Genomic DNA, 23707 nt, shown 5'->3' on the forward strand with positions numbered 1-23707 from the left:
TTGGATGGAGAGCGTCTGTGAACAGCAATTTTCAAGTCTTGCCACAGATTCTCAATTGGATTTAGGTCTGGACTTTGACTGGGCCATTTTAACACATGAATATGCTTTGATCTAAAGCAGGGGTCTCCAAACTTTATAGAAAAAGGGCTAGTTTACTGTCCTTTAGACTTTAGGAGGGCTGGACAGTGACCTTTTCAAAGTAGAAAAGGTCCCGATGTCAGTGGAGCAAAACAATGCCCCATCTTTGGTGTCAGTGGGAGGAATTGTGCCCCATCAGCGGTGTCATTGGGCCCCATTGTTGTCATTGAGAGAAATTGTGACCCATAGTTGGCATCATTGGGAGGAATTATCAGTGGATGAAATAGTGCCCCAAGGGTCAGATAAAAGCAATCAAAGGGCCGTATCTGGCCCTTGGGCCGCAGTTTGGAGACTATCTAAACCATTCCATTGTAGCTCTGGCTGTATGTTTTGGGTTGTTGTCTTCCTGGAAAGTGAAGCTCCGCCCCAGTCTTAAGTCTTTTGCAGACCCTAACAGGTTTTCTTTTAAGATTGCCCTGTATTTGGCTCCATCCATCTTCCCTTCAACTCCATCCAGCTTCCCTGTCCCTGCTGAAGAAAAGCATCCCCAGAACATGATGCTGCCACCACCATGTTTCACGGTGGGGATGATGTGTTCAGGGGTTTTGCTTTTAGGCCAAAAAGGTCAATTTTGGTCTCATCTGACCAGAACACCTTCTTCCAAAAGTTTGCTGTGTCCTCCACATGGCTTTTCGCAAACTGCAAACAGGACTTCTTATGGCTTTCTTTCAACAATGGCTTTCTTCTTGCCACTCTTCCATAAAGACCAGATTTGTGGAGTGCACAACTAATAGTTGTCTTGTGGACAGATTCTCCCTCCTAGGCTGTAGATCTCTGCAGCTCCTCCAGAGTTACCATGGGCCTCTTGGCTGCTTCTCTGATTAATGCTTTCCTTGCCTGGCCTGTCAGTTCAGGTGGACAGCCATGTCTTGGTAGGTTTGCAGTTGTGCCATACTCTTTCCATTTTTGGATGATGGATTGAACAGTGCTCCATGAGATGTTCAAAGCTTGGGATATTTTTTTATAACCTAACCCTGCTTTAAACTTCTCCACAACTTTATCCATGACCTGTCTAGTGTGTTGCTTGGCCTTCATGATCCTGTTTGTTCACTAATGTTCTCTAACAAACCTCTGAGGGCTTCACAGAACAGCTGTATTTATACTGAGATTAATTTACACACAGGTGGATTCTATTTACTAATTGGATGACTTTGGAAGTCAATTGGTTCCACTAAATTTTAGTTAGGGGTATTAAAGTAAAGGAGGCTGAATACAAATGCACACCACACTTTTCAGATATTTATTTGTAAAAAAAAATTTGAAAACTATTTATCATTTTCCTTCCACTTCACAATTATGTGCCACTTTGTGTTGGTCTATCACATAAAATCCCAATAAAATACATTTACATTTTTGGATGTAACATGACAAAATGTGGAAAATGAATACTTTTTCAAGGCATTGTATTCTCCACATCTACTAGGTGAGTGGCAATTTTATTCCCCAGTCCTTTTTGTACACATGAAATGCTTAGATTGCTGTGCTACAAATAAGAGTCTCACAGACATGTATAAATCTCAGTACAATGTATAGTGCACACTGCAAATAGGCAGAGAGCTAATACTTTTTCTTAGCCTGTCTTACAGAAGAACTTCATTAAAATAGTTGGAGATTGCTTAACTAATAGCAGCTCTTGAGACAGTGAACACATTTGTGAGAAGTTTGTCATGTACCGTATAGTATATACTGTTCAGGAGTCTGTCCCCCGATCAATCACCCCCCAGGTAAGTGTTACCCAGCACAATCACCACCACCCCAGGTCAGTGTCCCCAGCGCAATTACCACCCCACCCCAGGTCGGTGTCTCCCAGCAAAATCACAAAACCCCAGGTGATTGCCACTCCCACAGGTTAGTGCACCCCACCACAATCACCCACCAAGTCAATTTCCCCTACCACAATTACCACCCAATAGGTCAGTGCCCCTCCAGGTCAGTGCCCCCCACCACAATCACCAGCCCCCAGGTCAGTGCCAACCCCCCAAGCCATTGTACCCCAGAACAATTGCTAATTCCCCCAGGTCAGTGTCACCCAGCACAGTCATCAAGTAACCCCCCTTCCCTCCAAGTACAGTTAGTTTTTCCCTAACACACCTCAGAAACATCTTGGCAACATGTGAGGTTTCCTTCCTCCTGGGCTCAAGACATTAGCACTCCACCTACCCCCCCAGTGATGTTGAACCCACCCCCAGAGTTAACAGCCATCTGCAGATCTTGAACATCAACAGGCAGTGGGACACAGGCATTGGGGACACAGCAAGCAGGACACAGGTATTGGGGACACAGGCAGCAAGACACAGGCATCAGAGACACAGGCAGTGGGGACACAGTTAGTGGGCAGTGACAGGCATGGCTGCAATGCCTAGACATGTAAGAGGCACACCGCACCTAATGTGACAGGAAGGCCACATGGGTCACCTGGAGCAAGGGCAGGGTCACCACTGCAACCCCTCTATCTCCACCCATGACCCTGGTACAAAGCAAACCTAACCTAGTATCAGCAGCAAAGAGCAGCATAAACAAATCAACAGCTTAAACCATGAGGAAAAGTCCCACAATACCCCTCTGCAACAAGTGGTCAAATGTCCCACAGTGCATTCTGTGTACATTCATCTGAGTGTAGGTATGTGTATATTTCCTGAAGGGGTACTTTAGAGAGGCACAGTATCTGGCACCTAAATTTGCAAGCTTCAGCCTGCTAATGGTGGGGCCCACTCTGTATGGTGGTGCACTTAAAGGCATAGTTCACCTTTACCAAAAACTGCCTATGCTGATAATGGACGTCTGTAGATGAAAAAAAATTGAGCAGTATTGACTAGGCCTTTCTTTGCAATATTATGGGAATATTAAAGTCAAGTTTCATGAGGTACGTAAATGGCCTACGCATATAGCAAGGGCATTATTCAACTTTGGTCAAAGCTGCACAGATGATTTTATCTTCAGTCATCGCTTATCTACATAGCCTGTTTTCTGGTAAAAGTAAACTAACCCTTTAATTACTGTCCCTTTAACCCTGCATGCAATGATCAGCTTTTGGGGCTGCTAAACAAGGAGGCAGTGTCCTTTTGTACTGAACTACTAGCAGTGGTGAAATAAGCACAGCTAAAACCTCTCACCAGTCCTGGCAACTCTCTGTCTCTGGTCCTCTGATACCTGATCCTTGGAGGCTCAGTCCTCAGTGGCTTGTTTCTAGCATTGTGGTCCTCAATGTCTCCCCAGGTCTCTGCACACCAGCCACAGGTCTCTCCAGACTGGATCATTGCACTGCAGTAATCTCTATGTGTCTCAAAGCCTGGGAAAAAATTATCTGCTCTTGTGGTTCTTGCAAATTTGCAGCTGCATTCACTTCCACAGTTCAGCTCCCTTTGCAAACTACATTTCCAAAGTTTCCATATGGCTGTATCATAGTCATTCTAGTTCTTTCTGTTTTCTAGCTCCTCCTAGTGTACAGAGGCGCGACAGCATGGTGATCACTGTATTGGTGTCACTGGGGATGTTAGTTACACCAAGTCAGTTCCCACCCAGTGTCAGAATGCCCGCTGCAGTCCGGCTTTAAGTCACTGATCGCCATCATTACTAGTAAATTAGAAAAAAAAATTCCATTATCCATACTGCCATTTGTAAATGCTATAACTTTCCCATAAACCAATTCACTTACACGTATTGGGATTATTTTAAGCAAAGACATTTAACAGAATATGTTTTGGCCTAAATTTATGATGAAATTTGATTTTTTAAGTGTTTTAAATTTTTTTACTGGACATGTTTAATAGCAGAAAGTCAAAAATATTGTTTTCTTCTCAAAATTTTTTTCTATATAGCGCAAAAAATAAAAAACGCCCAGGCGACCAAATACCACTGAAAGAAAACCAAACTTTGCACTTGGCAGAATGCAAGCAGGCAAGTACCGTTCTGGCAAATGCCAAACCCAGACACGTCCATCGGATTGCCAGACAGAGAAGTGTGATTTGTTACTCCAGAGAACACGTCTCCACTGTTCTACAATCCAGTAGTGGCATGCTTTACACCACTGCTTCCGGAGCTGTGCATTGTACTTGGTGATGTAAGGCTTGGATGCAGCTGCTCGGCCATGGAAACCCATTCCATGAAGCTCTCTACACACTGTTGCTGTGCTCATCTGAAGGCCACACCAAGTTTGGAGGTCTTTAGCTATTGACTCTGCAGACAGTTGGCGACTTCTGCGCACTGTGCGCTTCAGCATGCGCTGACCCCACTCTGTCATTTTACATGGCCTACCACTTTGTGGCTGAGTTGCTGTTGTTCCCAGTTGCTTCCACTTTGTTATAATACCACTAACACCTGACCGTGGAATATTTAATAATATGGAAATATCACAATGGACTTATTGCCCAGGTGGCAACCTATCACATTATAATGCTTGAATTCGCTGAGCTCCTGAGAGCGACCCATTCTTTCACAAATGTTTGTAGAAGCAGTCTGCATGCCTAGGTGCTTGATTTTATACACCTGTGGCCGTGGAGGTGATTGGAACACCAGAATCCAATGATTTGGAGCGGTGGCCCAATACGTTTGGCAATATAGTGTGTGTGTGTGTGTTTTTTTTTCAAATCATACACCTCTATCATTGAAAGGATTTTGTTATATCTGTATGGTAAGTGCAAACAATACCTGTCCCAGGAAGCTGTCTGCCTGTGCTGGACTCGTCTGACCTCATTCACTGGGATTCTAAAATGTGTAATCCATGGATGGGCTGTGTATTTATGTGGCTTGAGCCGCTAAATGCTGCATGTAGGCAGCCCATTCAGGCCTATGGGGATGCAGCAGGTGCATAGACACAGCTGCTCATCCCAGACGTGCAGATTAGCCATTCCGAATGCAGACAATGAGGTCATTGTGAACTATTACATAGGAATACACGGTCATGTTTTTCTTCCCTGTATTTAACGCAAAAGTGTAAGAAAAATGCATCAGTGTGAATGCAGCCTAACACTATTAAAAATAATTTTCCCCTGCAGGAGCAAATTAGATCGTGCTTTGCTGATTTTTTTTTTTTGCCTTCCTCTGGATCAATTGTGGGTATAAGATTATAACTTTTTTCTAATAATTGAACAGGATGGACTTTTGTCTTTTTTCAGCCAGACTAACTATGTAACTATATAAGTACTGTCTGCTGTGAAGGAGTCACTCTGTACTACACAACACCTTCCCCCTTCCTATCCCCATGGTTAACTGAAATAAATTAATGTGAAATAATATGCTGAAGTAAGGCTCCCTAGGAAGATCTCTCCATTCTACAAGCCACCTTCCTACTTAAGATGGACCAAGTGTATCACGCAGGAATTATAAACCTTCCCTGATCCAACATGTATGAAATGAAGGATGGATCTACAAACCACCTTCCTCTAATGCAAAAGATGCAAAAAATGTGCGTAAACAATATCTCCCCTCTAAAGTGAACGTGCCTAAGGGGTGGTACTATGATACACCTCCCCCGTGAGACCCCATACATAAATTCACCAAATGCATATAAACAATTAACAGTGCAATAAACTCTATACAATAAAATGGCAAATGGAAATCTATAAGCCACCTTTCTCCTTTGCAAAAATAGGATGTGCATGCACAATACTCCCCCTCCAAAGTGAACGTACTCAGACGTGGTACTGTATTGCACCTCCCCCTAGAAATACCATAGCTAAACTCACCAATATAAATAAACAATGAACACTGTAGGTGACATTAATGCAATAAGCACTATACAATAAACATAAAGCAAATAAAAGTGTCCGTGCATAAATCAGATATTTTGTATCAGGAAAAAGTATAGCCCAATAAATATATTTCTTGTGCTCCAAGGTGCTGTGGGTGATAATAAAAGAACTTGTGCTTCCATACATGCTCCCCCTTTGACACCGCACTCACCACAAGGTTAGATCCATGTTCCCAGTGGGTCTAACACACTTTAAGAAAAGAGGGAAGCTTCTATAGTGTAAAACCTTTTCATATTAAAATAGGAAGTGCCAAAAACACACTTACAATAGTAAGAAGTAAAAAGCGTTTGAAACCTGAATGCCATGCATTCCACAGCCAAAACCCGGAAACCGGAAGTTACATAAGTTAGCCCCCCCCCAACACATTTCATCATTGTGACATCATCAGGAGCTCCATCTTTAATGGTCCGGTATATGGAAGATTAGAGTGATCCTCTGGTATATTTCCTTCATGGTTTGGTAAAAAGAAAACCAGTGTATTTGAAATCGAACGGGCATGCACAGCCCTTGCACAGTGGATTGGAGAGCTACAAAAGTGTGTAAGACCTACTGGGAACAGGGGTCTAACCTTGTGGTGAGTGCGGTGTCAAAGGGGAAGCACGTGTGGAAGCACAAGTTCTTTTATTATCACCCACAGCACATTGGAGCACAAGAAATGTGATCAATGGACTATAATTTTTCCTATTTCAAAATATCTGATTTATGCAAGGACACTTTTGCTTTCATAATGTGAAGTGAAAAAATGCTGCCCTACAGGAAACAATGATACAAACCATTATATAACCAGAAAACAAAGTGAAAAAATAAATATATGTAAGAAAAAATAGTAATAAAAAATATATATTAATATTGAAATTAAAATATAAAAATATAAATATATATATATATATATATATATATATATATATATATACACACACAGTATATATATATATATATATATATATATATATTTATATATACAGTATATTATATATATATTATATATATATAAATAAACACAAAAACCACACAAACAAATAAAAATAAAGAATATTTTTAAGAATGAATCAAACAAAAGTAATTAAAAAAATCAAGTTCAATCAATAAAGTGTTCATTCAGTGAACCATCCTTTGGATAACAAAAGTTATGTGCATCTGTCATCAATTCCCATGCAAAGACATCCTCCATCATATATCTGCTCTCCTCATGCAGTGTGATCTCACATTATACAATGTTACGGTCTAACTGCACTTTTGGTCCCATATGGACTCACAAGATCAGTTTGCTGAATGAAGACTCCAAAGTAAGCTCCCTCCTGATGAGCATCTTTGTATCAGCCGTATTCCTCATTAAAAAGAACTCAACGTAGTGCTTTATCCTTTTAAACTTCTATTCATCAATTAAAACATATGAAATACACTCACGTTCCGGAGGTGTATTTTGCACCAGGTATGATGAAGATCCAGTGATGTACTGATTAACCACTAGATGGCAGTATCATCTCAGCAGCAGAGTCCTGTACAAGTTCAAAACAGACACCATCTGTAATGTAATGCAAGGCAAAGCACGGGCCACTTAATGAATGCTATTGTCTGCTGTAATGTCGTTCCAAGAGCCATTTGTAGAGTACTACAAGCCGCTATCCCAATGAATGACAACGTCGTGACGTCATCCGCACTCTCCTCTCCGACGCGTTTCGTCACTAGTCACATGACTTTATCAAGGGGAACGACATTACAGTAGGCAATAGCATTCATTAAGTGGCCCGTGCTTGGCCTTGCATTATATTACAGATGGTGTCTGTTTTGAGCTTGTACAGGACTCTGCTGCTGAGATGATACTGCCATCTAGTGTTTAATCAGTACATCACTGGATCTTCATCATACCTGGTGCAAAATACACCTCCGGAACGTGAGTGTATATTATATGTTTTAATTGATGAATAAAAGTTTATAAGGATAAAGCACTATGTTGAGTTCTTTTTAATGAGGAATACGGCTGATACAAAGACACTCATCAGGAGGGAGCTTACTTTGGAGTCTTCATTCAGCAAGCTGAGCTTCTGAGTCCATATGGGACCAAAAGTGCAGTTAGACCGTAACATTGTATAATGTGAGGTCACACTTTGAATCCGTCCCTTTTTGGCAGAATCGGATCGGATGTCAGTGGGTGTAAATGGACACGTCTGTTTACACCAGCCGCTCCATAGAGGATAGAGGTTCCAATTGGGCCTGTCTGAAAAATGGCCAGGTGGATCCGATTATCTGTGTGAAAGAGCCCTTCTACAAGAGGTGAAAAGAGAGGGGGAAAAGCCAAAGAAAAGAAAACGAATGCAGCCACCACATTTAATGATTGGTAAGCTGCAATAAATTACACTTTTGGGGCGTTTTATATCGCTTTACCTCATTTATTTAGGTAGACTTCTATACATCAGACAAAAACAGGAGGAAAGAGGGACATTCCCTTGAAGAGAGGGACAGCTGAGAGCAGTGCTGGCCCCCACAGTGCTCTGTCCCTTTGTGTACAGATCTGATCCTCCTGCCCTCCTATTCATCCTCTATAAATAGATGCTGGGTTATATTTGGAATCCCTAAACTGGAGCTATGAATCAGTGATCACGTCCATGTCCTGCCCCGGGATGACAGGAGAACACATGACAGACCCCCGGAGCGGCCAATCACCGCACGGCTGACATCCAACTTCTACAGAACTAGTAGAACTCCGAGCCCACCAATGGGAGCCCCGCCTCCAGCTCAGTGGGTGGACTGTGCTGCCGGCCAATCAGATGGCGGCTACGTGTGCGGCGTCACCACAGCTCACAGCAATAACAATAACAAGCTCAGTGACAAAGCCAGCTGCGGCAGCTGTGGAGGAGCCAGGCTCGGACCATGTCTCAGCACGACGAGCCTCTGCAGGGTGAGGGCACCACGGTATAGGGGGCGATACACTGCGAGCATCTCCTGCTTTTCATTCATGATCATCCCATCGCTCTGTGCGGAGCTGTGGCTTGGCTGCCTGTGTTCACCCCGGGTGTCAGCAGGGACAAGTCTCATTGCTTTTCCCAGGCTGCTGTTTACATGGCACAGCGCTGTCGGGGCTTCCTCCTAGGCAGCAGACTGCATTGCTGGCATCAGCCCCCGGTGACGTCACTTGCTGTGTCCTCAATTGGTGGCTATAGGGCTGTCCTGGAAAGAGGGGTGCAATGGGTGCTTTACAGCGCTGGGGTGCTGAGTACAAATCCTCCAGGAATTGTATGTTTGTCTGCCCCCCATGTTTGTTGGAGTTTACTACACGGGAAAATCAGAACTAGACTACCTTAAAGAAGTAGTAGGCTTTACAGAGTTCCATATACTTTTAGAGTTTATACTTTTATATCTATACCTCCTCCTGTACTATACATATATACTGCATATGGTATACCTCCTTCTGTACTGTACATATATACTGCATATGGTATACCTCCTTCTGTACTATACATATATACTGCATATGGAATACCTCCTTCTGTACTGTACATATATACTGCATATGGTATACCTCCTTCTGTACTGTACATATATACTGCATATGGTATACCTCCTTCTGTACTGTACATATATACTGCATATGGTATACCTCCTTCTGTACTGTACATATATACTGCATATGGTATACCTCCTTCTATACTATACATATATACTGCATATGGTATACCTCCTTCTGTACTGTACATATATACTGCATATGGTATACCTCCTTCTGTACTGTACATATATACTGCATATGGAATACCTCCTTCTATACTATACATATATACTGCATATGGTATACCTCCTTCTGTACTGTACATATATACTGCATATGGTATACCTCCTTCTGTACTATACATATATACTGCATATGGTATACCTCCTCCTGTACTATACATATATACTGCATATGGAATACCTCCTTCTGTACTGTACATATATACTGCATATGGTATACCTCCTTCTGTACTCTACATATATACTGCATATGGTATACCTCCTTCTGTACTATACATATATACTGCATATGGTATACCTCCTTCTGTACTATACATATATACTGCATATGGTATACCTCCTCCTGTACTATACATATATACTGCATATGGAATACCTCCTTCTGTACTATACATATATACTGCATATGGTATACCTCCTTCTGTACTGTACATATATACTGCATATGGTATACCTCCTTCTGTACTCTACATATATACTGCATATGGTATACCTCCTTCTGTACTCTACATATATACTGCATATGGTATACCTCCTTCTGTACTCTACATATATACTGCATATGGTATACCTCCTTCTGTACTCTACATATATACTGCATATGGTATACCTCCTTCTGTACTCTACATATATACTGCATATGGTATACCTCCTTCTGTACTCTACATATATACTGCATATGGTATACCTCCTTCTGTACTCTACATATATACTGCATATGGTATACCTCCTTCTATACTGTACATATATACTGCATATGGTATACCTCCTTCTGTACTCTACATATATACTGTTATCTCCTTCTATAAGTTATACCTCCTTCTGTAATTTACATGTTATACCTCCTTCTATAAGTTATACTTTTATCTCCTTCTATACTTTATATGTTATACCTCCTTCTATACTTTATACTTTTATCTCCTTCTATACTTTATACTTTTATCTCCTTCTGTACTCTATACGTTATACCTCCTTCTATACTTTATGTTCTACCTCCTTCTATATGTTATACCTCCTTCTATACCTTGTACGTTATACCTCCTTCTATATGTTATACCTCCTTCTATACCTTATATGTTATACCTCCTTCTATACCTTGTACGTTATACCTCCTTCTATATGTTATACCTCCTTCTATACCTTATATGTTATACCTCCTTCTATATGTTATACCTCCTTCTATACCTTATATGTTATACCTCCTTCTATATGTTATACCTCCTTCTATACCTTATATGTTATACCTCCTTCTATACCTTATATGTTATACCTCCTTCTATACCTTATATGTTATACCTCCTTCTACACGGTTTATGTTATACCTCCTTCTATACCTTATACGGGCTATATGATCAGGTCCTTCTGTCAGTTTTTCGGGTAAACCTGATCGGATATGTAATTAGAGGACCTCCTTGATATATCCAATCAATCCATTACCAATCAGGCAGGCTCTGGCACTGCAGAGTTGTTGGTAGATCTAAAGGAGATTGTACAATCAGATGGAAGTGTGTGTGGTGATCTTAAAGCAGTGTTAAAAAAACAGACATTTATTATAGTGCAGCTTACCATTTCTTAGATGTGATGGCTGCATTTGTTGTCTTTTTTAGGTTTTATTTTTTATTTTCATCTGGTGATCTAGCCAGTAAGTCTGTTGTTTTTGAAAAGAACAAGCTCTCTTCCAGATGTATCAGTTAACAGGGATGACACAAACCATTGAACACTAGCAGGGGTGCTTACAACTATCGGGTTTTATTTATTTTTAATAAAACCTTTATCCTAAAAGGAAAAACTGTTGCGGTAACTGATTGTAAAGTGTGAGCTGCAATTTGGCTTGAAATTGTTAGTGTATTTAAATCTTCTAGTACATGTACCACATCCCTCCCACCTCCCCCCAGACTGGCAATCAATGCTGCTGTTCAAAGGTCCCCTTGTGCTCCTTCACCCAGAGGGGAGCCACTCTAGTACAGGAGGTGTTATACTGGCCAGATCACCAGGTGAAAATAGAGGGGAACAAAGCCTAAAAAAGAAAACGAATGCAGCCACCACACCTAATGAATGGTAAGCTGCAATATATTACATTTTAATGGCTCGTTCACACTGGTTAAAGGGCTAAGCTGTTAGTTATTTCCAGTGCTGCCTCAATGCATAGACAAGGTGAAATCCCTTGTTTCCTTTGCTGTCAGTTTACACAGTAGTACTTTTTTTTTTCAGTATAGTGGGTTGCTATTCCTCTGCGGAGGATAAAGTCTTCAGTAAAGTTCAGTGGAAAAAAAAAATTAAGCAGTGCAGCCCCCCCATATTCTTACCTGGGTACTAAGGCAATGCAGCTCCAACGCACATGTGTTGCAGTACACCACAACACACAGTAACGTATGACCATGCATTGTGGTGTGCTGGCTTGCCAAAAATGTTGCCCAGTTTTTAGAATTTTTTTTTAGTGCATTGACAATACATTCATGTGAATGGGATGCCTTACGGCTAGGTTCACACCTATGCAGGTTGCACTTGAGCCATTTCTGCACTTGCGTTTTTGATGCGTTTTGCGGTTTTTATTTTTTGTTTTGCTGCTAGGCAGATTTAAAATGTAAGACACAGCACATGCTTTTCTGCAGCGTTTCCTTTGAAGTCTATAGAACCACAAACATAACTTTTTGCATTCAAAAAAAGTCCCTGACCCTTTCTAAAAAATGCACCGGGTGAAAATGCACAGGTGTGAACATGTCTCATAGGAAATCATGTTAAATGGACTGTAGTGTGTTTCTGCAAGACGCTGCAGAAAACGCTTTGGGGTGAACCTAGGGTGCCGCAACACATTATTGTGCAAAGGAAGCCTGTGCATTAATGCAACACAGCGGCATGCCGGGGCCTTTAATTGGCAGTGTAGGAAGGGTCAGTGTTAATTCCTGAAGCTGTCTCTGGAAAGCAGTGATAGGGGACAACTTGGTACAGATGACCCTCCTGCCTTTCGTTGTTATCCTCTGCCCTTGCCCATTGTGTGAATAGATCCAGTGATCAGCGTTTCTCTATATGACCCAATCCTATAGGTCACAGGGTCACTGTTGTCTAATATGAACTATACACGGGACTGGAGCTGAACAGTCATTTCTTGTGTACAGAGTGTGAACTGTGTTTGTTTGTTTTCAGGAACATATTGACAAATGGCTTATCACATACAAAAGAAACAATCCGCTATATACCTAAAGGAACACGTCACTCAGATACAAAACTATTGTATTTAAACTGACTCAGGCGGCAGAACTGACTTGCTGAGTGGCTCTGATTTTCATCATGCCATTCATCTTTTGCACCACAATGCTTTTTTAGCTATTTCCCTTTAGCTGCCAATATATTCCAATGGCCCTCCCTGAGCCTGTGAAAACGCAGTGTGTTCCAGGTTCCACCTACTTACTGGGACCACAGCAGAGGGAGATGGTAAAGCACAGAATCATGTGACCAGAGGCTGCAGTTCTTCTCAAAAGCCATGCAAAAAATCTGGCTGTGAGATTTTATATAGGATTCAGATAATTCAGACTCGCTGCCTGAGTTATGGGTGGCTCTGCAAGCACCATTTGGCATGATAGAAGGCCAATTTGGGCTTGGTTTACATCTACGTGTGGTTCTTTAGCTGACTCAATGGGTTCCCCTAATTCCTAATGGCACACCCAAGCATCAACAACCACATGCATCTTCAGGTTGCTGGGGTGGGCTATGCCCCCCCAGATTATAGTTGTGCCCCCCTAAAGTCAACCCTAACCTGCCATTATACTGCTGTAAATCTACACAATGCCACCCTAATCTGATACTTTACCACCCTAATTTGACATTATTCTGCCCTAGCCTGACAGTATACCGTCTTTGATTGACACTATACTGATCTCAATTATGCATTGTGTGGGGAGGAGGAGCTGTGCCCCTGTCCTCTGCCCTGCCAGCAGTGGCCCCCTGTCCTCTGCCCTGCCAGCAGTGGCCCCCTGTCCTCTGCCCTGCCAGCAGTGGCCCCCTGTCCTCTGCCCTGCCAGCAGTGGCCCCCTGTCCTCTGCCCTGAATGCAGTGGTCCCCTGCCCTGCCAGCAGTGGCCCCTGTCCCCTGCCAGCAGTGACCCCAATCCTCTTCTCTGCCAGCAGTAATCCCCGTCCTCTGCCCTGCTGCCCTCCCATCCTCTCCCTCCCTGACTTTTTTTTTTTTTTTTACTGCACCCCCGCATGGAACGGGCTAGATCCGGCCCTGAATCACATGGTGCCACAACACAATGAGGTTTGGTGCGATTTTACAAAAGGTTTGGGGACTTCTTTCCCAGCCTTTCTTGTGGATAAGGCAGCCCATTACAATGAACGGGCTGCCCTACTTGCGATACATGGATGCACCCAATGCACATGGAAATGTGAACCTCGTGTTCTTCATGTACACAAGCACTTGGGACCATACAATGTGGGTCTATTTTCCCACCTGGAAACCACAGGTGCTCTGTAGAGTTGCCCACAGAAATCAATGGCTGTACATGGCCAGCACTTCCATCAACACACGCATGCGTATAGACATAGGTCTCTGAGCACAGGCTATCTGCATTCAGGGGTGTATGTCCATATACATGTGCGTCTTTACACAAGAACTACATACGGTCATTGATTTCCATGGGCTGTATGTACACGTGCAGCTCCCAGGTAGGAAAATTGAATTTTACGTTTCATGGCCCCAACCAGAGAAAATTATTGGCCAAACAATGAAATGTTAGCAAATATGGGGGAATTGATTGACTATCTCTCGTTCAGCCCGCAAGAGAAAATCAAACTGTGTATGGTGGCCCTAAAGGTATATTGAGTGGACTTTTCCAGGATTAGCAGGCTTGCAGGTTTGCCTGGTTAGCATTTGAAGCTCATTGATTTTTAGTTGTTAGTCTCTTTTCTTCATGTTAATCAATGTATTTAGAAAAATCCCAATAAAAATGCCATCAGTATTTATAGCTGTGTATGGAACAGCGGTAATTGTTGAGATAATATATATATATACATATATATAGGAGTTTTCTGCCTCCAGCCCTTCAGGAGGGTTAACTTTCTAGAAACAAATGCTAATTGCCAATGCACTTGCATCAGCCTTGCACTCCCTAGATAATCCTATTCAGCTGTATTGAAAGAAAACAAAGTGCAGCTTCACCTTTCATGTGAATAAAGTAGCTCATCACAAATGACATCTTATTGAATCCTCAGTAAACCATACATGTACAGGGGCGGACTGACCATTTGGAAACTCGGGCACTGCCCGAGGGCCTGGGGTCAGTAGGGGGCCCCATGATATGACCCTGGTACCTTTTTCATAGGCTTTTTTGAGTGTGGGCAAGGACACAGGGGCCCCATGATCCCCTGTTGCCCAGGGGCACCATGAGTTGTCAGTCCGCCCCTGTACATGTACAATACATAACAAAAGGAGGGAGAAAAAAACTTAAGCAACCAGTCGGCTTTTACTTTTATTTGTTTCACCTGCACTGCATATAGAAAAGTTGATATTCCAGTAGTAGCTGCAGGTTTCACTCGCACTTGCTCTGTGTTTTTTTTTTTTTCAAAAAGAATCCTTGTTAATTCCACATGCTTTGTTGCTCTGTGGTTTTTTTTTTGGTTTTTTTTATTCATGCAAAGGGTAGTAAAACATATTAAACAATTACGGGTGTATTTAAAGTTTGTTCTGGGCAAAAAGGAAAAAAAAGTTAATAGGATATTTTCTGTGCTGGTCAAATGTTTTTCATTGATTTAAACAGGAAAATATCACATTTGGCCCCTAGATGGCGCAAAGCATCATAAGAATTCCCATGATACTTCATGCCATCTAGTAGCCAAATGCAGTATTTTCCATTTTAGATAAAATTAAAAAAAAATAATTGCCCAGCAGTTGTTTTTTGCCGCATTCACACAGACCAAACCCACATGCTTTTTCACTGGGCAAACTGCTATATGTCTTTTTTTTTGTTTATAACTACACCCCTTAGTTAATTTTCAAATGACCAAACTTTATTAAACTGAATGTAGTTTGAACATCACTGTAGCATAATTCCCTCAACCCCTTCAATTCAGGGCACTTCCACCCTCTTCCTGCCCAGGCCAGGTTTCAGTTTTTGCTGCTGTTGCACTTTGAATGACAATTGCACGTTCATGCAACACTGTACCCAAATACATTTTTATAATTTTTTTGAGACAGATGGAGCTTTCTTTTGGTGGTATTAAATCACCTCTGGGTTTTTTTATTTTTGCTAAACAAAGTCTGAAAATTTAAAAAAAGTTTTTTTCAGTTTGAATTATAAAATTTTTCAAATAAGTAATTTTTCTTCTTTACTGATGGGCACTGATAGACTGCACTGATAAGGTGGCACTGATGAAGTGGCACTGATAGACTGCACTGATAGACTGCACTGATGAGGTGGCACTGATAGACTGCACTGATGAGGTGGCACTGATGGGCACTGATAGACTGCACCGATGAGGTGGCACTGATAGACTGCACCAATGAGGTGGCACTGATGAGGCTGCACTAATGAGGTGGCACTGATGAGGCACAGATAGGCAGCACAGTTGGGCACTGATAAGTTGCACTGCTAATCAGCACTTCGTGTAAATGAAGTAACGACAATCTTGCCAGTTGTCAGCTTTCCTTTCCTCACACAGACACAGCATGTGAAGAAAGGACTGCCGATAACCTGCAAGTTTGTTTTACATGTGATCAGCTGTGATTTGAATAAAGCTGATCACATGGTAAAGGGCTGCTGTGATTGGCTCTTTACCCTGATTTGTGATCAGCTGTGTCTAAAGGGATTATAAAATTTTGCAAATAAGTAATTTTTCTTCTTCACTGATGGGCACTGATAGGCTGCACTAATGGGCACTGATGAGGTGGCACTGATGAGACTGCACTAATGCGCACCCCAGGGAGCGTATAGGAGGCATATTCTGGGAGGACATCCATGGACACCCTCCCAGAACATCCATGGACACCCTCCCAGAACATCCATGGACACCCTCCCAGAACATCCATGGACACCCTCCCAGAACTAGAGGACCGCACTGTGGCCGTCTATAGCGCGGTTGGATAGCAGTTTTCAATGGAGGGACTGTCCCTCTTCTCGCCTTGATTGTTCCTCTTTTATAGACCGCTATAAAAATGTACTATTTAGAAAGTGTTACAGTACACGAAGGCCCTGTTCACATATGACGTGGCAGGAGTGAGCGTTCCCGCCCATGCTTTTGTTGCAGTTTCCATGCAATTCCATGTATCGCTCACAGGGCAGCCCATTCACTTGCTGGGCTTTACTGGGCTGCCCTATGTGTGTTTGTCACGCATCAGAGGCTCCTGCTCCTTTTTTTGGGTGACAAGCTTGGCATGATTTTCAAACGTGTTTTGCCACTTGATTCTGTCATGTGACAATCGCGGCAGAATCGCACCGTGTTTGGGATGCCATTAAGAATATTGACACGCTAACGTGTGTTGCACATTTTGCCATGATTTGGAATCGCAGGCAATGTGGACGGGGCCTAAATCATTTATAAGACCTCTAGAGCAGGGATGTCAAACTGGCGGCCCTCCAGCTGTTGTGAAACCCCATCATTCCTCTGCCTTTGGGAGTCATGCTTGCAACTGTCAGTCTTGCAATGCCTCATGGGACTTGTAGTTTAGCAACAGCTGGAGGGCCACCAGTTTGACACCCGTGATCTAGAGGATTGCATTTGTTATTTTGAAAATCCGGTAGTGTAGAGTAACCTGTAAATGATAGTTTATGCATTCTTCATGGTGGGGGGGTTGTGTCCTCTGCCTACATCCCCCTTGCTGTAATGTGTCTTTCCAGTCTTCGAAGGTCGGGAGGAGTGCTGTTATCCACTTCCAGCTATTCGAACACATAAAACATGTCATGACCTGTCTATGAGAGGAAATGGCTTTCAAGGAACTCGCCTAGAGTCAGTTATGCAGGCCATAGATGGGTCGAAAATCGGCCGATTTTCGGATCGTTAGTGGGTTAATAGGTCGGCCGTTTTTCGGTATTTTGGCAGATTTTTTTTATCAGTAAAGTTTAAAAAAAAATCGGTCGATTTTGCCGATCGGCCGATTTTCGCGGCAATGATGGGCAAATCGGCCGATCTTTTTACCGATAAAAAATCTGCGCATGAGCAGTGACCTGCAAGAGGAAGACAAAAAGAAGAGGATGAAGAAGAAGAAGAGGATGATGAAGAAGAAGAATTCCAGTCTGGCAAAAAGTGTCCCTGCAGAGAGCTCCACTATTTCTTTGACAGTTCTTTGACATTTATAGCGGCTGCAACAATGTATCTATTTGTTTCCGAATAAAAACATCTGTATCCGAAATGGATACAAATAGATACAATGTTGCAACCGCTGTAAATGTCAAAGAAATAGTGGAGCTCTCTGCAGAGACACTTTTTGCCGGCTGTAGACGGGATGAAAATTGGCCGATTTTTTTTTTTTTTTTTTTTTTTTTTTTTTTTTATCTTTTATTTTTTTTTTTTAACCGTTCCTGGTAACGTCGGCCGATTGAACGACCGATTTTTCGTTTTTTTAAAGAAAAATCGGCCGTGTTTCTCCCCATCTATGGCCTGCATTACTTTGTATCCAAGTTATTCTATTTTCGGCCTCAAGTGACAACAATGTATTCTTAGTAAGTGTTCACAATCCTGCTCCATCATAAACCTCCTTTGTGTATTCTGTAGATGAGTTGTGACCTATACAGAAAATTGCAATGGGTCAGGTGGACGTGGTGGATAGGCCCCTTTTATATGGGTGATCCATTTATGTGCGCCTGTCAATTTTTCAGGTGGATCTGATCAGAAGGTCCATGCATTCCAATGGACTTGTGTCTGTTTACGCTCGCCTACGTCCCGGTCCGATCCAGGCCTCTCAAAAGATAAAAAAACGGAAGGAGATCCATCCACTTGCGTTTAATCGGATCAGAGGGCAGTTGGGTGTAAACAGACAGAGAGTTTGCTAACTCCAGGCCACCCATAAAGAAGGGTGAGCTCTGTTTGTGTTCTCTGAGCTGAACTGAGCGGACACAGGTGTCATCCACCCGCTCCTTTCAATCAGCAGTGGATGTGTGAGTGGATCCCCTGCTGATCAGAGTGGAATCTGCTCCATGTGAAAGGGGTTTTGGACTTCACACTAGCCCACACGTCGGCAAATGATGGCCCCAGGACCACATCTGGCCCTTTGGCTGTCCCTATCCAGCCCTTGATGCCTTCACTGTTAGTATATCTCTCTTCCGCACTGAAAGCTGACCGATGTCCATGTGGAGAGCTGCAAGAACTGGAAGGTGAGAGCCTGAGGAGTTGATCGGTACAGCAGGGAGGCTCGGTTCTGGTGGGAGATCATTGCCGAGGGGACATCCTGGTGCTCTGCCACCACTCTACTACCCAGCCACGTTCTCCTGTGTTAGAGCCTGCATACTGCAAACCCCAAGAGCCATCCACGTCTTCTTTAGTCCATGTCAGGACCTGCAGAAATCCCAGCTGAACTGATCTCATGCTCTCTCCTTTCAGCCACAGTGCTTTATAGAGAGCATTTGATTGCTTCCTCATCGCCTGATTTAACCCTAATATGCCACACTACACCACAATCCAAGTTGCGGCGTGGCTCCATTGAACTCAGTGGGTGAGTTTGACAAGTGGTGCCTCCTGTGAACAGCCCTGTACAGCTGTTATTTTACAGTTGGGTGGGCAGCCAGAGGATTGAAAAACTGAAGCTCAATTGCCCATTTTTACCACCCCCTGACTGTTGAAAGAGACCTGCTAGATGAGCAGTTGTACCTATTATTCCTAAGGCTGGCTGTTTGTTTTTCTATATGTTTACATACTTGCAGACCTTCCCAGGTCCAGAAATAAATTGATATTAAAGGTTCGGGTTTTTTTTTAATACCAAATGTCATACTTACCTGCTCTGTGTAATGGTTTTACACAGAGCATGCCCAATCCTCTTCTTCTCAGGTCCCCCGCCGGCACTCCTCCAATAGCAAGCCGGTTAAAATTCCAAGCCGTGGTTGGGATTTGAACAAATGACTAGTGCTGCTAGGTGGTTTCTAAACTGTGTGTAAATGCTAACTCGCATTAGGGGCCCATTCACACCATATGTATTGGGCTACCTTGGACACCATTGCCCAATGCAGTTACAATGCAATTTGCCTTAATTGTCCTATTGTTTCAGTTCATACCAACGCGTTTCATCGGTGTGTGCTGAAAAAAGTAGAACAAGAAGTATATTCACTCAACGAACACTGTGACATGTCAGTAAAGCTGGGAAAAAAACACAACACACACCGCCGGAACAGCATTTACGAAAGCATAGCATGCGCACCTTGACGTGAATGGGCCCCAACGGAGCTGCAATAGCCATGCCTTTTAAATTGCTAAAATAGAAAAAAGGATTAGCAATTAGCATCAAATTAGCACAAAAAATCCTATTATTTCAGAACAAAACAGATAAAAAGTGATTATCAGTCACCATTCATACAAAAGAGTGATTTCTGTGTGCTAACAGATGCACATTATTGTCACTGTTGGAGAAAAGTCAATCTGCATGACTTATACATATTGATTTTTGCTTTTTAAAAAATTGTCTTTCAAATGGAAATCCCATCATGTTTTCAGAGCAGGTCAGTGATTGAAAACAGACATTTGACAGCTTCCTTTGGGCACCTCCATAATTTTTCTTTCATACTTAGAACATCAATTCAATTGTACATTTATTGATAAGGATTTAAACATTAAAGGGTTTGGCTCAGTTCTCATCAATGCTAGCTGGTTCTACTTGTAGGGCAGACCATTCATTTCATTGGCCTGCCCTACTCACAGATGTGCAAAGGAAAAAAGTCTCTGACTTTTTTTTTCTTTTTTTAAAAAATTTAAATCTCACCGCATAGTGCTGTGGCACATCGAGGTTTGACGCATTTGAAAGGGTGAGCACTTGTCGCTGCATGGGGGGCCATTAAGAATTACCCTAGGTACACATCGCATTCCTGTGAAATTCGCATGCGATTCAGTTTAATCGGCTCAAATCATACAGCCTTGCACAAAAGTAGTGCATGCACCAATTTTACAAGCACGCTGCACCCGAATCGCATTGGTCGTTTTGTACCATGCTATCCGGTGCAGGCAAGGGCAGTGCAATTTGAACATGGTCCGGGAGAACGCACATGGATTGCGCTTTTCCTGCTCTGCATTCTAGTGTGAACCGTGGCTTATTGGCACCCCCATGCATTTGTTAAAGAACAGTGTGCTGCTTTCATGGTGGATGTACATGCGTTCTCAAGATGCAATAGAGTGAGCTTAGCCTTCGTTCACCTTTACCGTAAAAATGCCTATGCAGGTAAAGGGCCCCTGTAGATAAAAACAAACTGTGTAACTTTGACTAAAGCAGGATAATGCCCTTGCTATAGGTACAGGCCATTTATGTACCTCCTGAAGCCTGGTCAAACAACTCCCAGAAATGGCATCATCCCATCCTGTCTTGTTACTATGATGTTGCTAAGACACTCCCAGCCATTACTGCTCCCCTCACCACCATCGGAGGAACAAAACCGCTACACGTGTGGTCCACCATCTCCTCCTCTGTCACAGCATTGCTGTGCTCAGAGTTACTGCGATGGAGTTTGAATTGGCTGGAAGTGTCTTAGCAACATCCAAGCAGCAAAGCAGGGTGGGGGGTGTCATTTCTGGGAATTTTTCATCCAGGCGTTGGGAGGTACATAAATGGCCTACACCTATAGCAAAGACATTATCCAACTTTAGTCAAAGCTGCACTTATCCACAGGTGCCCCTTGCCCACAGTTTTTGGTAAAGGTGAACTAACATTTTAAACATAAAATAGAGAACATTGTAGGGAAAGGGGGATTAGGTGGATTTATATCCAAAAGTGTGATTGTTTCTCTTAAACAGGAATGATTAAAGTGTTACTAAACCTTGGACCCTGCATTCACTACATTTGGTCTCCTACAGTATACAGAACATGGAAATGCAATTATTTTAGTAAATATAAACTGCTAAATACCTTTTCTCATCGGGAGTTAGAGCAGTCTTGTGACTTCTATCATTGTCCAGCAGAGCACTGTTTAAAGCTTGTAGGAGGAGTTTCATTCTGCTCTAGGAGGATGCAGAACCCCTGACCTCTGTCTGGACAGTGCTGATTGACCCTGTGCTGATCACATGCACTCTCCCAAGAAAAAAAAAACCTCTAGCAATACACACTAAACTGAGCATGCGCAGAATGGCTACAGTTCAGACTGTCTTATCAGGAGATAAGACGTGGACATTTGAACAAGAGGAAGGGCAGAGAAGTCAGGATCAAATGGCCTTTTTACACAATGCAGAGGGTTAACCCCTTAGGTTCCACAGTGAGTATAACAAGCATGCTTTACTGCATATACAGACTGATTTTACTGTTGTGGGTTTAGTAACACTTTAAGTAGAGATGAGTAAATGTGTCCTGCCATTGTTTTTATTGGCTCCTGTAATCTGTTTTAATCACATTAGTCAATATTTTTACAACACAGTTTGTCTTTCTGTTTACTTTTTAAAAATCTGTAACATTTGTCCTAAGTATATCAGCAATGAATACCAGTCATACCGGCTTGTATCAGCATAACAAGCGGGCAGATCTGCTGTAGTGGATTGTTTCGTTTATTGATCTTTGCAGATATCTGATGAGCATTGAGCCCAATCTATCAACTCTTGAGGTTTTATGTTGATAAATGTAGAGCAATATGCTTGTTTGCTACAACATTCCTGCACTGGGAGGATCTAGATGTCCTGGTTGATCAAACACTTTATACCCAAGTATAAAAATGTTCCATAGTGCAGCTTACCAAGACTGCTGAGTGCCCAGGACATTGAATGCATGGCAGTGTCAACAGGTGTAAATGAGGACTGGTCAACACCAAATGCAAGTGTGAATGAGGACTGATTAACCCCAAACAGAGGTGTGAATGAGGACTAATCCATCGCAAATGCAGATGTGAATGAGGACTGGTTGACTAAATGCAGGTGTGAATGAGAACTGGTTGACTCTAAATGCAGGTGTGAATGAGGACTGGTCCACCCCAAATGCAGGTGTGAATGAGGACTGGTGGACCCTAAATGCAGATGTGAAATAGAACTGGTTGACTCCAAATGCAAGTTTGAATGAAAACGCGCCAACCTCAAATGCGGGTGTGAATGGGGACTGGTTGACCCCAAACGCAGGTGTGAATGAGGACCAGTCGACTCCAAAATGCAGGTGTGAATGAGGACTGGTTGACTCCAAATGCAGGTGTGAATGAAAACGTGCCAACCTCAAATGCGGGAGTGAATGAGGAATGGTTGACTCCAAGTGCAGGTGTGAATGAGGACTGGTTGACCCCAAACACAGGTCTGAATTAGGACTGGTCAACCCCAAGCACAGTTGTAAATGTGGGCTTGTTGACCCCAAGGTGTGAATGTGGGCTTGTTGACCCCAAGGTGTGAATGTGGGCTTGTTGACCCCAAGGTGTGAATGTGGGCTTGTTGACCCCAAGGTGTGAATGTGGGCTTGTTGACCCCAAATGCAGGTGTGAATGAGGCCCAAGTCATCAATTTACCTGTGGTGCTCTTACTATTCCACAGGACTGTACTTCTACAGAGTACAAGAGCGGGATGTGCTCCTTGCATATAACAGAAGGTATCATTTTCCTTCCATTGTAGATGGTGGTGTGACGAGGGATCAGATTCATCCTGTAGAGACATCACCCGATGGATATGAAGAAATATCTGTACACATTGCATCATATCTGGGTGAATGTGTGGAGGCACAAACCTCTTCCACAGAGGAACATCTGTCTAAACAAACAGTTTCCTTATTTCTAAGCTGTTTGGATCTCTCACATTATTCCATTTGTTTTTTTTCCCTTAGTTTATAGGAGATATGTTAGTTGCCAGATCAGCCCTTTCAATGAAAAGACTGGTAAGCTGCAATGTATTACATTCTTGTTCTTGGGCTCAGACATACCTTAACCCCTTACCGCCCAGCCCCTTTAATAAGGTCTGTGCTCCTGGGGGGTGGGAGGAATTGGCTGATCATGTGATTGCTGTGATTGG

At 42.7% G+C, this 23707-nt stretch overlaps 1 protein-coding gene across 1 annotated transcript in view; it reads left to right on the forward strand.

The window, feature by feature from the left end:
- Nucleotides 1-8659: 8659 nt before the first annotated feature.
- The window catches only part of BNIP3 (BCL2 interacting protein 3), a 55818-nt gene continuing 40770 nt past the window's right edge, over nucleotides 8660-23707 (forward strand). The window contains exon 1 of the mRNA XM_089669285.1: nucleotides 8660-8787. Within this exon, the coding sequence (XP_089525411.1) occupies nucleotides 8760-8787 (28 nt within the window). The 5' untranslated portion in view covers nucleotides 8660-8759. The remainder of the gene's footprint in view (nucleotides 8788-23707) is intronic.

This window comes from Staurois parvus, unplaced genomic scaffold (genome assembly GCF_062004578.1).
Source record: "Staurois parvus isolate SC_StPar_1 unplaced genomic scaffold, SC_StPar_1.0 ptg000009l, whole genome shotgun sequence".
Taxonomy (NCBI): domain Eukaryota; kingdom Metazoa; phylum Chordata; class Amphibia; order Anura; family Ranidae; genus Staurois; species Staurois parvus.